Raw genomic sequence first — 17,474 nt, 5'->3', positions numbered from 1 at the left:
GAGTGCAGTGGTGCGATTATGGCTCACTGCAGCCTTAAATTCCTGGGCTCAACCAATTCTCCCACCTCAGCCACCCAAGTAGCTGGGACCACAGGCATTGCACCACCATGCCTGTCTAATTTTTGTAGTTTTTGTAGAGACAGGGGTTCGCCACGTTGTCTAGGTTGGTCTTGAACTCCTGGGCACAAGCAATCTGCCTGCCTTAGCCTCCCAGAGAGCTGGGATTCTAGGTGTGAGCCACGGCGCCTGGCCTGGACCTTTCTTCTGTAGATTTTTAATCTACTTGGGGTTGGTGTGGCTGTATGGTGTGAGGTGGTTTTCTGGTTGACATAACTAGCTGCCCTAACACCATTTACTGAAAGTTCATCTTTCCCCACTGATCCAGGGTGCACTTTGTTCAGATTCCATGCGTTCACCTGTGTGAGTTTGTTTCTGGACTTCTCATTCTGCTCTACCCTGTCTGTCTACTTTTGTGCTGATAACCATGATGTCTTAATTACTGTACCATGAGGATCGTTCTTAGTAACTGGCATAATGCTGTCACAAGCTAAGGTCTTCTTCAAATAACATCTTGACTTATCTGTGTGAATTTTAGAGTCAGATTTTTTACAGTCTGTTTACACACATACTCATGCACACACACAATAGCATTTTGATCAGCATTGCATTAAATGTGTAGGTCAAGTTGGGGAGAACTGACATCTTTGTGTTACTGAGTTTTCAAGTCCAAAAGCAGTGCATATCTCTCTGCTTATTTATGCCTACTTTAATTCTGCAAAGTTTGTATAATTTTTCTGAAGTCCTTATATATCTTTTGTTAAATGTATTTATTTAAAATAATTTTAATATGTGGCAAAAGGCATCCTTGCGAAATTGCATTTATCTAATTTTTTGTTACTGATGTTTAGAAATAAATTTGCTAAACTTTAAATGTTCGGGCTTTTACTTTAGACAATCATCTGATCTTAAATTAATGACAGTTTTGTTTGTTTCTGGTAATCTGTAAATGTTTAGTTTTTTTCCCATTCCTTTCTCTGATGGATCAGGTTAAATAGGGGTGCTGGTGCCTCACTCGGCTCTTGATCTTAAAGGAAAGTTCATCATTATTTTACCACTTGGTCTGGTGGTTGTTGACATTTCTTGGTAGGTCTTCTTTTTGAGGTTGAGAAAGTTATTATAACTGGAAATCCTAGTTTGCTAAGAATTTTTTTTTTAAATCACAAATGGTTGTTGAAGTTTATCAGTTTTGGGGAGTATGAATTGAAATGATGATTATGTTTTTTGAGGAACTTGTCCATATCACCTGTTTTCAAATTTATTTTTACAAATTTGATACAGTTTGGATCTGTGTTCCCACTAAATCTTACATTGAAATGTAGTCCCCAGTGTTGGAGGCGGAGCCTGGTAGGAGGTGTTTGGATCATGAGGGGAAATCTCTTTAACACCTAGCTTTGATCCTCTGAACTGGAGTCCTGCATCCTTGAGACAACCCCACACTCATGATGGAGTGAGAATGACAAAGGCAAACAATACCTCAACATCACCATGGAAACCACTGGGACCTCGGGAGTCATAAGAGGGCCCCAGGGACCCACAGGCTGCTGGGATCACACTTTGAGAACCACAGCTCTGCTGTTCTGATCAGCTCCTTTTACTTGGGCTCTGTTTAAGATTTCGTTTTAAAGTAGGATTCAGGAGCCAGGCTGAAAAGTTCAGGATGAAGGGGGATGCCTGAATCCTAGGCCTGCTGCTCAGTACGTGTTTGAGGCTGCACCTGTCCTCAACTCAGCTGGGACCTGTTATTTTTTAACTGCAAATGGGATGTGTATTTGTTGAATAAAACTTAACAGTACAGAAGCACACAGAGTAAAAAGCCTGTCCATTTTTCTATATTCTTGAAGGTCACCATGGTCAGCAGTCTGTGCTCACTTCCAAATGCCTCTGTGCGTGCAGACACAGATGTCTCTACTCACACACTTATATCCACACACACCACCTTCAAGTGGCCCTTTTCCCATCTTAGCTGGGGTTGTACCCTCGATGTTCTGCAGCTTGCCTTTCCATGCTGGGTACAGTTGTCATGATGGTGAATCTTATGTGTCAGCTTCCCTGGGCCACGGGGTGCCCAAACATTTGGTCATACATCATTTCGGATGTATCTGTGAGGATGTTTCTGGAAGAAATTAGCATTTGAGTCAGTGACTGAGTAAAGCAGATTGGTTTTCCAGAGTTGGGTGGGCCTTGTCTAATCAGTTGAAAACCTGAATAGAACAGAAAGGCTGAGTAAGATGGAACTCCTCCTGCCCGAATATTTTGAGCTGGGGCATTGATTGGTCTTTTCCTGCCTTTGGACACAAACTGAGACATTGGCTCTTCGTGGGTCTTGAGCCTGCTGACTTTCGGGCTAGAATGGTACCGTGGGCTGCCTGGGTCTTCAGCCTGCTGACTGCAGATCTTAGGACTTCTCAGCCTCCATAGTCATGTGAGCCAGTTCCTTATAATCACTCAGTCTATCAGTCTGTCATCTATCTATCAGTATCTATCAGTCATCCATCTCCATCCATGTATCCAATCTATCTAGATCCATCTATCAATCTTCTGTACCTACCTGTCAATCATCTATTTATCATATCTATCCATCCATCCATCTCATGTATCATGTATCTTACTGGTTCATACAGAACCAGTGAGAGACACTTATATCCATCTTGTTTCTGTTTCTCTGGAGAATCCGGACTAATACAGGTGTCATCCCCAATCAGTGCATGAGGGTCCACTGCATTTTTTTCTGTGATTGCCCCCACCTTTGACAGACCAGTCCTGTGATTCATTTGATTCTTCCCTTGGTGATTGAGTTTGTTGCCAGTTTTTTTTTTTTTTTTTTTTTTCCCAGCATCAGCTGTCTTGAATATTCTGTTTTTAAAAACCTTATTTTGTAGAGACAGAGTCTCCCCGTGTTGCCCAGGGTCGTCTGGAACTCCTGGCCTTAAGCAGTCCTCCTGCCTCAGACTCTCAAAGTGCTGGGATTACAGGCATGAGCCACTGTGCCTGGCCTTGAATATTCTTGTATCTGTGTCATAGTGCATGGGTAAGAATTTCTGTAAGTCACCTGTGTAGCAGACATCTTTTTCAACATTTGTTTTTGATATCTTTTGTTGGATAGTCATTTTACATTTTAATGTAATTAAATTTATTTTTTTCCCTTATTTGGGATATGTGCTCTTTTGGTGTGTCTTGAAGAAATGCTTTCTTGAAAATGTTCTCAATTGTATTCTAAAAGTGTTTGTTTTACTTTTTTTTTTTCAGTAGAGTTTTAAAATTTATCTCAGCTTAATTTTTAAAAATTCCATCCCCTACTCCCCCCGCAGACCCTGGCCACCATCAGTCTACTTTCTGTTTTTACGGATTTACATATTCTGGATATTTCATATAAATGGAACCATACATATAGCCTTTTGTGCCTGGCTTCTTTCACTGAGCATCATGTTTTCAAGGTTCATCCATTTTGTAGCATGGATCAATAGTTCATTCCCATCTGTGGCTGACTAATATTCCATTGCATGAAAACCCATATCTTGTTTATCCATTTGTCTGTTGATAGACATTTGGGTTGTTTTCATCTTTTGACTATTGTAAATCATGCTGCTGTGGACAAGCAAGCATGTATAAATTTTTGTGTGGACATATGTTTCAATTCTCTTGGGTATTTATCAAGCAGTAGAAATGATGGATTATATGGCAACTCTATGTTTAATCAGCTTGAGTTTTGTGTATGGCATTGTATTTATTTCCTAGGTCTGTTGTAACAAATTGAATGGCTTAAAACAATAGACTTTATTCTTCCATAGAGGTCCCAAATCAAGGTGTGGGAAGGGTCATTGTTCCTCCAGAGGTTCCATGGGACGATCCTTCCTTGCCTCTTCCAACTCTCAGTGGCTCCAGGTGCCCCTGGGCTTGTAGGCTTATAGCCACATCCCTCCAGTCTCTGCCTCTGTCTTCACATGGCCACTCTCTTCCTGTGTGTCTCTACATCTCTGTGTATGTCTGTCTCTGTGACTAAATTTCTCCTTCTTGTGAGGACACCAGTGATTGGATTAGGGCCCACCCTGAGGACAGCATCTTAACTTGATTGCATCTGCATAGCCCCCTGTTCCATCCACAGGTTCTGGGAATGAGGAGTTCAACATACCTTTTTGGGAGGACACCAGTCAACCCATGATAAGTGTGAAGTAGTACTCCAGTTTTATTTCTTTTTAGAAGAAATAAACAGCTTCCTGTGTAGGTTCTTAGCACATTCGAGAGTCAATGCTTAGAGAGTAGAGACTGTTTCTTGCTGGGACCGTTTTCTCTGCACATTTTCCTTAATGGCCCTGTTCTCTTGACTCTTCTAGATGGGCTAGCCCTGGCGCTGGCTGTTGAAGAGCTAGCAGTGGCCACAGGGAAGCCCTGGACAACTTAGTGGTGTGCCCTACAAATGACTCTGTCCAGGGCATCCCCCAGTACAGCAGTGGGACAAGAAAACAATGACGGGATGTTGCATGAACTGACCCTCAGAACCTGATATCCAGGAGAATGAACATGAATTGGGATCTTGAAGTTCTTCAGAAAGATCAGAGTGAGCAGTGGCCCTGAGTCACTCTGTAGCAGTCATGGCAGTGAGAAGAGCCACTTTCTAACCATAATGGAATTGCAAGATTGCCAAATTAAGTCACCCAGTTAATTGTGGCCCTTAATTTTACTCTAGGAATCTGTGCTGTCCTAATCTTAGCATTTCCAGGGAGATATGGCAGCTGTTGGGGGCAGGAGGAATCACCGTGTTCCATGTGACCACTGGTTTCTACAGGCTCTAATTTTAAATTATGACAGGGAGAGAGAAGGCTGAGAATCATGCTGCTGACACTGAGACAAGGGTTCCCAGAGATTCATTTTCCTTGGACATGGCAAAAAGACTTTGCACAGCCTTTTCAAAGATTTGGCAAATACTGTGGGCCAATTTTTATATGCATTTTTTGGCATTTATTTCAGTGGATGCAGAATAAATTATTAAAATTCCTGCACTTACTTTACATTAAAAAAAATTCTTATACAGGCTTTGCTTCATGAAACCCTTTATCAAGTTGTTTGGTTATTTTTTGATTTTCACCCGAGTTGATAATTGCAACTGAATTCATCTTGAACATTGAGAAAACAGTAAGGACCCATGAGATAAGTTTTAGAAGTCAACCAACAGTATCCCAGTCCTCGCTAGCAGGTGGTTTAAAGCATCTTTCAGAATTTGAAATCAGTTTTAATGATGGTCACTAACATGAATCATGTTAACATAATTTTAAGCTTGTTGCACTTAATGTTCTGATTGAGCGTTTTTAAAGATTCTGTTTTAATTGCTGTTTTGGTGAGAAGAAATGATTCAGGAGGTCTGTGCCTTGTTACCCACGTGGTGCTCAAGGTTGGGTGAGGGAAAGATGAGCAGGTAAATGCACAAAAGTGGGAATTCCAGATCATCAGAGTCATTTAATTTTGTTTTGGACAAGAAACGTTTATATGCTGAATCAGTCTGCCTTTTTTTTTTTTTTTTTTAAATCCCATTGTCTCATGGTATCCATTGTTTCCAATGAGAAATCAGCTGTTAATCTCAGTGGGCTGCCCTTGTATGTGAGGAACTGGTTTTCTCATGTGCATGTTGGTGTGCCTAATGGTGTCCCATATTTCTTTAAGGCTCTGTTCATTTTCTTCATTCCATTTTTTAGATTGCAGAATCTTTATCAATCTATTGTTGGGGGCCGCACCGGGGGTGGTGTAGAATGAAAGAACACACACAAAGACAAAGACACACAGAGAACATGGCGGCCGCACTCAGAGCCTCCGCCTCACTTTATTTATACTCCATAAACCTCACGTCAGCAGAAAGAATGCAATGCAGAACAAACTTTCTTTTCCCACATGTAACCTTCTACTCAGTACCTTGTTTCTATATTCTTTCTTATTTACCCGACTTCATGGCGCCTACGGGAGTTCATTAAAAGTTCAGTTGGAGATACTGTCCTTGAGCCCTATCTATTCTCAGCATACTGTTTTCAAAGGCCCCTGCAATCTATCCTTAAGTTCTGACTCTTTTTTCCCTGCCAGTTAAAAACCTACCATTGAACTCCTCTATTGAGTGTTTTATTTCATACATTGTACTTTTCAACTTCAGAATTTCCATTTGGTTGTTTTTATAATTTCTGTTTCTTTATTCTGTATTTGATGAGACATCATCATTGTACCTTCCTTTGCTTCTTTAAGTGTGGTTTCCCTGAGTTCTTCAAACATATTTATAATAGCTGCTTTGAAATCTTTGCAAAGTCCAACATCTGGATCCTCTCACAGTTTATGTTGTCTGTTCTCCCTTTCCCTCCATTATAGGTCATACTTTCCTGTTCTTTACATGCCTTGTAATTTTCATTTTTGTTGAAAACTGGATATTTTAGGCAATATATTGTATCAACTCTGGATTCTGATTCAATTCCTCCCTCTCTTGGATTTCTTTTTCAATTGTTTGCTTATGTGTTTGTTTAGTGACTTGGCTATTTACCCTGCAGTGTGACACTCCTCAGAAGGTGTGATCTTTAGCATGCACAAAGTCACCCTGGGATGACAGTGATTTTAGGATCTCTCTCTCTCTCTCTCTCTCTCTCTCTCTCTCTCATTAGACTGGGTCTCACTCTGCTGGCCAGGTTGGAGTACAGTGGTGTGATCATGGCTCAGTGTAGCCCCCACCTCCCAGGCTCAAATGATCCTCCTACCTCAACCTCCTAGGTAGCTGGGATTACAGGTGTGAGCCACCATGCCCAACTGGTCCTTAAAAAAAAATTTTTTTTTATAGAGATGGGGTCTCTTGATGTTGCCCAGGCTGGTCTTGAACTCCTGGCTTCAAGCAGTCTTCCCAGCTCAGCCTCCAAACTGTTGGAATTACAGGCATGAGCCACTCTTCCCAGCCAGGAGAGCTCTCTTTGACTGTCTCTTTCCCTAGTCCCTCTGTTAAACTGTCTTATTTAATGCCACCCACAGCTGTTAATATTGGCTGATTAATCTACTGTTTTGAGTAATGCCCTGGGAACATAAATTCCTCCATTGTCTTTTGGTCAGGGGGTCATTTTTGTTTTGTTTTTCTTTTTAATTTATTTGTATTGATACATAACTGGGTATTTATCCAAAGGAAAGGAAGTTAGTATATCAAAGGGCTTCCTGCACCCCCGTATTTATTGCAGCAGTATTCATAATAGCCAAGATGTGGAACCAACCTAAGTGTCTACCAGTGCCTGAATGGATAAAGAAAATGTGGCATATATACACAACGGAATGTAATTCAGCCATCAAAAAGAATGAAATCATGTCATTTGCAGTAACACGGATGGAACTGGAGGTTATTATGTTGAGCAAATAAACCAGGCATGGGGGTCATTTTGACCCGGTCTTTGAGGTTTGTTCTGACCCAGGACATTCTTCTTAGCTGTGTCCTGCTGAAGTTCCTCTGGTGAACTAGCTGGCCTGAGATTGAGCTTGTTGGTCTTAGGTAAGAGGAACAGTTGTTTTCAAGAGCACCCTTAGGGTTGAACTTCTTTTCCCATGTGCTGTTTCAAATAGTCAGTTCCTATGGGGAGTGCTTTAGAACTTTCTGTTCTTACGAACTTCTTTTCCCCTTTGGCAAATCTTGGAGTCAGTTTTCTGGGCAGTGGCAGCCTGTGGTCTTCGTGGTTTGCATCAAAGACCAGATATACATGTCCTTTAATTCCACAGACCCTGAACTGTTCCAGTAACCCAGCAGTGGCGTATCTGACTGGGAGCTCTGTGACAAGGCTTGGTGGTATGCAGAGTCGGTTTCCAGTAAGATTCTGCAACTATTTTTCTAAAGACACACACGTACCTGTTTGAGCGGGAGCCAGGCATGGCTGACTTCCCCACAAAAGGGATAGGGCTGGGTGTCACTAAAGGCTGGGCCCTCTGCTCACGAGGCTCTCACACCATCTTAGGAGTGAAGCTGACAGGCCTCTCAGACTTGGCCTTCTCTGGCACAGGTAGGATTTAAAAATGAGGCACAGACTCTTCCTATGCATGTGTGACATGCTAGAGATATGGCCTTTAAGACCACATTCAGGGCCGGGTGTGGTGGCTCATGCCTGTAATCCCAGCACTTTGGGAGGCTGAGGCAGGCGGATCATGAGGTCAGGAGTTTAAGACCAGCCTGGCCAATATGGTGAAACCTGGTCTCTACTAAAAATACAAAAATTAGCCATGTGTGGTAGCACACACCTGTAGTCCCAGATACTTGGGAGGCTGAGGCAGAAGAATCACTTGAACCTGGGAGGTGAAGGTTGCAGTGATCCTAGATTTCACCACTGCACTCCAGCCTGGGTGACAAAGCGAGACTCCGTCTCAAAAACGAAACAAAACAAAACACATTCAGAAACCTTCAGGGAGATTAAAAGAGGCATAAATACTTCAAAGCCAAGGTAATTACCGACCCTGTCTGCTGAGGCAACATACAGTGGCATTGTGAAGAAATGCAGCAGAAAGCCACTTCCTTACAGAGTCCCGTCCTGGGGGATGGGTTTCCCAGCGCTCCCGCACTTGGGTCTCTCCCCAGATCTGCTCTTTTCATTCATGATGCAGACTCTGCAGGGTTCTGACCACAGGCTCGCCTTTGCAAAGACAACATGATTTTCCTTCTAAAGCTCAGCCAGAGCTACCACCGTCCTTCAGAGGAACGGGTCCCAGCCTTGTGATCGGTGGGCATGGAGTTCTGGCATGCTGAACCCTTGCCGTTTTGTGATTGGTTGTCTCAGTGGCTAGCTCTTCACTTTTCCCCCATTCTTACTGTGTTAAAATACAGAGAACACAACATTTACCATTTTGACCATTTTAAGTGTCCAGTTCAGTGGCATTAAGTGCATTTATGTGGTTGTGCAACCATCACCATCACCCATCTCCAGAGCTTCTTCATGTTCCAAAGCTGACAATCTGTCCCCATGACGCACCAATCCCCATACCCCCACCCAAGCCCTGGAACCCCCATTTTATCCTCTGTCTCCGTGGGCATGAATCCTCTGGGGACCTCACAGGAGTGCAATCAATCTTTGTCTTTCTGTGCCTGGCTTATTCACTCAGCATAATGTCCTCAAGAACTATCTCTATTGTAGATGCTACAAATGTCCTGCTTTTAAAAGCTGAATTAAAAATAAACTGAAGGCCCAGTGCAGTGGCTCCCACCTGTAATCCCAGCACTTTGGGAGGCTGAGGCGGGTGGATGACCTGAGGTCGGGAGTTCGAGACCAGCCTGACCAACATGGTGAAACCCTATCTCTACTAAAAATACAAAATTAGCTGGGTGTGGTGGCGCATGCCTATAATCCCAACTACTTGGGAGGCTGAGGCAGGAGAATCGCTTGAACCCGGGAGGCAGAGGTTGCAGTGAGCTGAGATTGCACCATTGCACTCCAGCCTGGGCAACAAGAGTGAAACTCTGTCTCAATAGCTAGCTAGCTAGCTAGCTAGATAGCTAGATAGATAGATAAATAAAATAAACTGAATAGCTGTCCTTTGTGTGTATCCACCACCTTTTGTTCATCCACTCATCTGTTGATGTACACTTGGGTTGCTTCCAGCTCTTGGCTGTTGGGAATAGTGCTGCAATAAATATGGGTGGGCCGGCTGCGGTGGCTCACATCTGTTACCTCAGCACTTTGGGAGGTGGCAGCAGGAGGATCACTTGAGCCCAGGAGGTCAAGACTAGCCTGGGCAACATAGTGAGACCTCATCTCTATTAAAAAATATTTTTAAATTAAAAATAAAGTGGGTGTACAAATATCTTTTTGAGACCCTGCTTTCAATTCTTTTGGGTGCATACTGATAGACAGAATTGCTGGGTCACATAGGGATTCTATGTTTAGTTTTTTAGGAACCATCATACTGTTTTACACAGCGGCTGTGCACCAGCTCTTTATTTTAGTAAACCTTCTGCAATGTAAAAGTGAAATAAATGATCGTATTTAGTAATTGTCATTTTTCTCTCTATAATTTACCTTATCTAAAAAGGTAGCATTTTCCATTTTATTTCCCATTCTTGGTGTGACTGCCTAATTTTGTAATAGATGATTTAAAAATTATTTTGTCACCATAGAATGAATATATATATATTTAGCAGCACAAACAGAAAAACCAAGAGCTTCTATCCCTTGGTCTTGAAATAGAAACAAAATGGACAAACCTATTTCAAATTAGGAGAACAAGAGAATTGAAATAAGAGATCTTTTCCTCCATAATAGCATTTTCCTAACGTGTGATCTAAAGAGGAAGGTGCTGAGGTAGGCCCAGGAGAAAAATCCCAGAAAGACGAAGGCCCTGTTATTTTTATGGTGTAATTTAATACACATGAATAACTTTGTAAATTAGGTGTTTTTCAAAACAGCAATAACTTTCCTTTGTTTTATGCTACCTAAGTGTGTGGTGTCTATCCAATATGTTACTAGGGTACATGTTCACTGTAGCTATTCATGATAGCCAAGATATGGAATCAACTTGAATGTCCAAGAAAACATGGTATATATACACAATGGAGTATTATTCAGCCATCAAAAGAACGAGATCCTGTCATTAGCAGCAATGTGGATGGAACTGGAGGCCATTATGTTAAGTGAAATCAGCCAGGCACAGAAAGGCAAATATCGCATGTTGTCATTCCTTTGTGGGAGCTAATTTGCACTGTGTAGACATATATCAAAACATCACATTGTACACTTTAAATATGTACAATTTTTATTTGTTATGTATCAATAAAGCTGGGATTGGGGATGCAATGGTATAAAAACTAACTCTCCTTTCTACTTGTGCAAGTGCAAGATTCTCATATGGGCAGTTGTATCCAGACTTTTTTTGTGTCCTTCTCAATGTTTAGCCTCTTACAGTAAAAAAAAAAAAAAAAATCTAAACTCAAGACTATGTTTGGGTTGCACCAGTTCTCACTCATGTTGATTTCATGGAGGTGGAGAGTTGAATGATGGTTACCAGAGACTGGGGAGGGAAGCGGGAAGGGAGATGAAGAGAGGCTGGTTAATGGGTAGAGACACACAGTCAGAGAAAATGAATCAGTTCTAGTGTTAAGTAGCATGGTAGGGTGACTGTAGGTAACAATAATTCATCATATATAGTTGGCCCTTGAACAACATGGGTTTGAACCACTGGGTCCACTTATACGCAGATTTTCTGGAACCAAATGGGAAGGGAACCAACAGTGTTCTCTGGATGTCAAACCTGTGTGTATAGGGAGGGCCGGCTTGTCGTATATTTGGGTTCCACAGGGCCGACAGTAGGACTTGAGTATGCACAGATTTTGGTATATGCGGGGGTCCAGGAACCAGCTTCTCGTGTATGCTTCAAAATAGCTAAAAGAGAAGATTTGGAGTGTGAAGAAATGATCAGTGTTTGAGGGAATGGTGTCATAAACCCTAACTTGATCATTACACATTGTGTGCAGGCATCAGGACATCATGTGTGCCCTGTAAATATGTACAATTATATATCAATAACAAGTCAGTAAAATTAAAGCAATAACTTACTGGGGTAACAGTCAGATTTACTTGCTCCAAACAGATTTTACTTTGCTCCTGATATGTTACTAGAGAAAGTTTACTTTGAAGTAGTGTATTTGTAAGCAACCCAGCTGCAATGAAAGGAGTTATTTCCATTAAAATATACAGAAGTCTTTAATTATAATTCATTTCTGGCCAGGCACAGTAACTCATGCCTGTAATACCATCACTTTGGGAGGCCAAGGTGGGATGATTGCTTGAGATCCCGGGAACCAGCCCAGGAAACAGGAGACCCTGTCTCTTAAAAAAAAAAAAAAATTGGCGGTATGTTAGCTCAAGCTTGTAATCCCAGCACTTTGGAGGCCGAGGCAGACAGATCACGAGGTCGGAGAGGTCAGAGACCATCCTGGCTAACCGCGGTGAAACCCGTCTCTACTAAAAAATACAAAAAACTAGCGAGGCTGAGGTGGTGGGCGCCTGTAGTCCCAGCTACTCGGGAAGCTGAGGCAGGAGAATGGCGTGAGCCAGGGAGGCAGAGCTTGCAGTGAGCTGAGATCCGGCCACTGCACTCCAGCCTGGGCGATAGAGCGAGACTCCGTCTCAAAAAAAAAAAAAAAAAGATTAAAAAATTAGCCAGTCATGGTGGCTGACACCTGTGGTTCTAGCTACTCAGGAGGCTGAGGAAAGAGGATCACGAGCCTGTGCAGTTAAAACTGCAGTGAGCTGTGATCACGCCACTTCACTCCAGCCTGGGTGATAAAGAAGACTCTGTCTCAAAAAAAAAAAAAAAAAAGCCACATCACATTGTACACTTTAAACATAAACGATTTTTGCTTGTCAATTATAACTCAATAAAGCTGGGGCAGGTAGGGGACATGGCAGTACAATAAAAACCCCTCACCTATCTGCTTGCACAAATGCAAGCAGATTTCCCTCTGGGCAGCTTTTTTCAAACTTGGCATTTGCATCCTCACAAGATTATTTAACCCCTTATGCTTAAAAAAAACCCCAAAAAACTGAAACTACAGACTTCATCATTCTTTGCGCTAATGTCGTCTTGTTGAGGAAGGATCTCCTTCAGGGTGGGACAGTGCGCTTAGCAGTCACATCTCTGTGACCATAAAGGCTGCTTCTCATTTATAACAGGAGAAATGTTGCCAGCACAGCCGCCGTGTAGGCTTAAGCAAATTGTTTTCACCCTGTGAGCCTCAGGCCCCTCTTCTATAAGATGAAAAAACACCCTTGTTTGGGAATATCTAATAAGATGCTGACATGAAAAGGCCTTATGAACACAAAAATGTGGCACACCTGTGTGTTCTCTCGGTGCTGCTGGGAGTGTGCATTTGCTGAATGTGTGTCATCTACAAGCTGGTTAAGGATGGAAAATGCCTTCCCTCCTAACATTCAGAAGGGAATGAAAACCCTCTTTCCTCCTAGAATACAGAGGAGGAAAGAACTTCATCTTTACACCCAAGCCAAGACACCAGAGATTCTTGACATGTTCAGATATGACTTGGGGATCATAAAATGTTCAGGAAACCCTGTGGGACTGACTTAGAGGTTTTTTTGCCTATAATTCGTGGGCACCCGGGGCCCAGCCACCCCATCACCTAGGCCTCAGGCACAGGTCTGAGGCCTCCAGGCCCACCATCCTTCAGGCCTTGGGAGGTGGCTATGAGAACACCCCCTTCAGTTAAACTGCACCCAGGATGCCAGCCCACCCAGCTGTGAAAGCCCCTGGGAGGAGGGCTCATCGCGGGACATCTCTGTGGAAGCTGGCAACTCAAGGGACACGTGACATTTGCTTTCCTCAGGAAATTGTGTCTACTCCTTCTCCACCTGTACCCCTTTGAACAGACAGCAGCTCCATGAAAGTTCTCTTTGCAGTGGATTCCAGCCAGGAATAGGCAAGGTCCATGGCCAGCCATTGTGTCCCGTGGCCTTCCATGGTATGAAGGACACCCTGGGCATAGTGCCTCCGGAAGCTCTGTTGTGCAAATATCCCACTGTCTTCAACAAATACATTGCAGGGAAATAAGGAACAACAGGGGTCCTGTGAAGGAGGCAGAAAATCCAGCCTGATGGCTAGCAGTGGTGTTTGGAGATGCAGCAGAGCAGGCAGCAGTGAAGAGTGTCAGGAGGGCAGGTCGCTCCTGGAGGCTGTGGGGGCATCGCTTCTCCCAGGTCGAGGAGGACCTGCAGGGGGCTGGCCCGCACAGCCATCTTCTCTGCACCCTCCACTGCCCTGTCCAGGAGGGAGTGGGGGCATGTATTGGAGCATACATGATGCACACACACTTCTGCATGGCTGAGGCAGCTCAGGGCCAAGCTCCTGGTGGGAGAGTGGGCTCTCCTTCCAGCCTTTCCTTTCTTCCTGGTGCTGTGGTCTGAATGTGTGTCCTGAAGATTCACACGTTGAAATGCTCACCCCCAAGGTGACAGGAATAGAACATGAGCTTTTGGAAGTCATGAGATAAGGCTGCATAATGGCATGACCGTTACTCCAGAGACCCTTGCCCTCTTTCCGATTGAGGACACATGAGAGATGTTGGCCATTGCCTGGAAGAGCCTGGGGTACCCTGTGAGGACATAGAGGCCTGGCACTGGATCAGGGATGGGGCGAAGCCTGGAGGCACAGAGCAGATTCTGAGCACCCCCGTCTTCCCCACCCTCCCTCCTGCCACAGCCTGAGCTGTCCTCCTAGGCCCAGCTCCAGGCCCTGGCCGGCCGGCCCCTTCTTTGGCTCCCTGGTGCTGGCAGCTGGGACCCTGTTGGCAGCACACCTCAGGATAGGTGCCCCCAGGTGCAGGGTGCAGGCTCCCTCCTCCCTCCATGGAGGCCCCTGTGGGTAGAGCCTCGGCTCCTCCTCTGGACCTGGGCCCACCCTGGCACAGGGCTCCCACTGGGCGACCCTCTCTGGCTGCTGCTCCCCCGGTGGGGCCTGCCTAGTGCCCGGTCCACACTTCTTCCTGGCCAGGGCCGTGGGGATGGGGTCAGCCCCTCTTGGCTATGAAGCAGGGTGCCATCAGCATCTCTCCCCAGGGCTGGTCCCTTCCCCGGGGCAGGCTGAGTTCTCACAGGACACCCCACTGCTCCCACGTAAGGATGACTCTGAGACCCAGCTGAGGCCTCCAGGAGGGCCCCTGGTGGGCAGCGGCTTGCCACAGGCCTGGGCCTGGCCAAGCAGGGTGCACCAGGCTCCTGCCCCCATCCCTCAACTGCTGGCCCTCAGATGGGTGCTGGGTCCTTCTAGGGGGTGGTCCTGCGTCTCCTCTGGGGGCAGTACTGGGGCTGCCTCAAGATCCATCCTGGACTCCCCTTGGGATGGTCCCTTGTCTCCCTCAGAGCCTTCCTGGGTCCCCCAGGCTCCTTCCTGCCCCACACTCCAGGATGCTGGTTTGAGGTGAGGGGAGCAGGCCAGCTACGGCCCCCGGCCAGCATCACTGCTGAGGACACAGGGTCCCCCCATCCCTGGCTGTGGTCCCCAGCCTGCATCACTGCTAAGGACAAGGGTACCCCTGTCCCTGGCTGTGGCCCCCGGCCCGCATCACTGCTGATGACACAGGCAACCCTGGCCTCCATCCCTGCTGAGGACACAGGGTCCCCCCATCCCTGGCTGTGGCTTCTGGCCCACATCACTGCTGAGGACACAGGTGTTCCCCATCCCTGGCCGTGGCCCCCGGCCTCCATCACTGCTGAGGACACGGGTGTGTTCCCCGTCCCTGGCCGTTGCCCCCCGGCTGGCATCACTGCTGAGGACACGGGGTCCCGCATCCCTGGCTGTGACCCCTGGCCTCCATCATTGCTGAGGACACAGGCGTTTGTCCCCCCTCCCTGGCTGTGGCCCCGAGCATCTGCCCTTTGCCTCCCACAGGGCCGAGGGTGAAACTGAATCCGGGATGGTGACACCCGGGTTATTTTGGAGCTGGGCTGGGCCAGCCTGGCCGGCACAGGGGGTGGGGTGGGGGCGGGCCCAGCCTTCTCCAACTGACAGTGTCTGCCTGTCCTTTTGTCCCCGTCCAGTTTGAGGAGCGGCCGGAGTGTGGGCTGCTGGTAGGTAGCCTGCTGGTCCTGGGCCCTCGGAGGGAGGTGAGACCCGGCAGCCCCTGCCTCCCAGCCAGCACCCCCGGCCTGTGTGCTGCCCAGAGCCCCCACAGGGAAAGGTGAGGAGACAGAGCCGGGCAGGGTGGGGGCCGTTCTGTGCCCTGGAGGGTGGCTCCACTAAAGATCACGTCTGGGGAGTGGGGAAGCCTTTGGGGTCTGGCCACAGTGCGGCTCCCTGTGGCCAGGCGGGGGTTCCAGCCTCTGCTCCCTCTCAGCCCCGGACCTGGGCCCTTCACATAGGGATGGAGCCACTAAGCTGGCCTGGGGCTGCGGGGTAGCTGGGGCAGTGCCCTACACCCACCGTTCCCTCTACCCCGGAGTTGACCCTCGCTCAGAGAGCGGCCTGGGGGTCCGGCTGGCCCTGCCCCCAGCACTGCTGAGATAGATGCCCGCTGACAGCTGGGGCTATTTTGGGCCTGTTGGCTCAGCAGAGGGGACAGCCAGAGGGGCGCTGACACCTGACTCCAGGAAAGAATTTCCCCGGAGCGCTTGAAGCCTCCAGTGGGGTCTAAGGTGAGGCACAGCCCTGGGACACTGCCCTTGGAACTTCATGCTGGAAGGGCGCAGGAGCACAGGTTGCCTAGGTTGCCTGTTTGTGTGGGGGTGGGGAGGGCCGGCAAGGTGGCGCCCTGGGAGCTGCCTCCCACTCTGGACTCTTCCTGATGATGGTCCCGGGGCCCCTGGAGGACCAGAGTGGCAAAGTTCTGCAACAGTCAGGGTGGAGGGGCTGCTGAGGGGTGGGCGGCTGTGGACAGGGCCTGTCACCCGGGACATGGTTGGGGGGGTCCCACGGGGTTGGAGTGACGCCTCTGAAGGGTTGAGGAGCCCAAGTGTGGTCCATGGTGGGTAAAAGGCTTTCCTGGGAGGCTGAGGTCTGCCCCCCCGGGGAAGCTCGTGGGGTGCCCAGACCCAAAACGTGGCAGAGAAAGAAGACAGCCTCTGCAGATGTCTCAGTGCCTGATGGATTTCCTGGGAGCCCCAGGGGTGACCGTGATGGCCCCCTTCCTGCTCGGCCTGTTTCCTCATCTGTGATACGGGTTGTCAGGGAGGAAGATGGCTCCTGAATCCTCAAGTGTCCTTGCTTGGTGAGCCCTTCTCTGGCCCCAGGCCTGCTGACTGGCGGGGACGCCTCCTGACGGGGCTGCCACGAGCCCCCCAGACCCTGCAGTCGGCCTCCTGGGTCTGCACCAGGTGACAGAATGCAGGCCCCAGGGCCATGGTGCCACCCCTGGCAGCTGATGAGGACCTCAGTGTCTACCCGCTCTTCCCAGGCCAAGGTCAGCCTGTGCCCCTCTGTCCCTTTAGCATGGGCAGTAACGGGAGCTCCCTGACCTGTCCCAGTCCTCTAGGCCCAGAGAAGTTACCTACACATGCTGCCTCATCTGTTGTTCCACTGTGACCCTGGTAGCGCCAGCTGGGGCTCTGGGTGTGGCAGAGGTTGGGGGAGAGAACACCCCGTTCTGCTTTTGGGGAACCCACAGACCTGCTATATGATTTTTTTTTTTTTTTTTTTAAAGAGACTGGGCCTTGCTCTTTTGCCTAGGCTGGAGTGCAGTGGCATAATCATAGCTCACTGCAGCTTTGACCTCCTGGGCTCAAGCCATCCTCCTGCCTCAGCCTCTTGAGTAGCTGAGACAGCAGGCACCTGCCACCACATTGAGTTAACTTTTTTAAAAATTGTTTTTGTAGAGATAGGGTCTCACATTTTGCCCAGGCTGGCCTGGAACTCCTGGGCTCAAGGGATCCTCCCACCTCTGCTTCCCACAGTGCTGGGATTACATGTGCTTGCCACCACAACCTGGCCTG

General features: G+C 47.3%; 2 protein-coding genes across 11 annotated transcripts in view; both read left to right on the top strand.

The window, feature by feature from the left end:
• Positions 1-5,057, top strand: part of IBA57 (iron-sulfur cluster assembly factor IBA57) — a 31,656-nt gene extending 26,599 nt beyond the window's left edge. For all 4 annotated transcript variants that reach the window (XM_009185913.4, XM_017948939.3, XM_009185921.4 and 1 more), the window contains one exon: positions 4,392-5,057. In XM_009185913.4, coding sequence (XP_009184177.2) covers positions 4,392-4,419 — 28 coding nt within the window. In that variant the 3' untranslated portion in view covers positions 4,420-5,057. The remainder of the gene's footprint in view (positions 1-4,391) is intronic.
• A 7,263-nt stretch (positions 5,058-12,320) lies between these two features.
• OBSCN (obscurin, cytoskeletal calmodulin and titin-interacting RhoGEF) overlaps positions 12,321-17,474 on the top strand; it is a 168,874-nt gene continuing 163,720 nt past the window's right edge. For 4 of the 7 annotated variants that reach the window (XM_031655013.1, XM_031655014.1, XM_031655011.1 and 1 more), the window contains exon 1: positions 12,322-15,727. The gene's annotated coding sequence lies outside the window, so the exon portion shown is untranslated. Of the gene's footprint in view, positions 15,728-17,474 lie in introns of all 7 variants that reach the window. The other 3 variants (XM_031655026.1, XM_031655024.1, XM_031655022.1) reach the window with 1 other exon arrangement.

This window comes from Papio anubis, chromosome 1 (assembly GCF_008728515.1).
Source record: "Papio anubis isolate 15944 chromosome 1, Panubis1.0, whole genome shotgun sequence".
NCBI lineage: Eukaryota > Metazoa > Chordata > Mammalia > Primates > Cercopithecidae > Papio > Papio anubis.
Note: the sequence above shows the minus strand (reverse complement) of the source record. Positions and strands in the feature narration are given on the sequence as shown.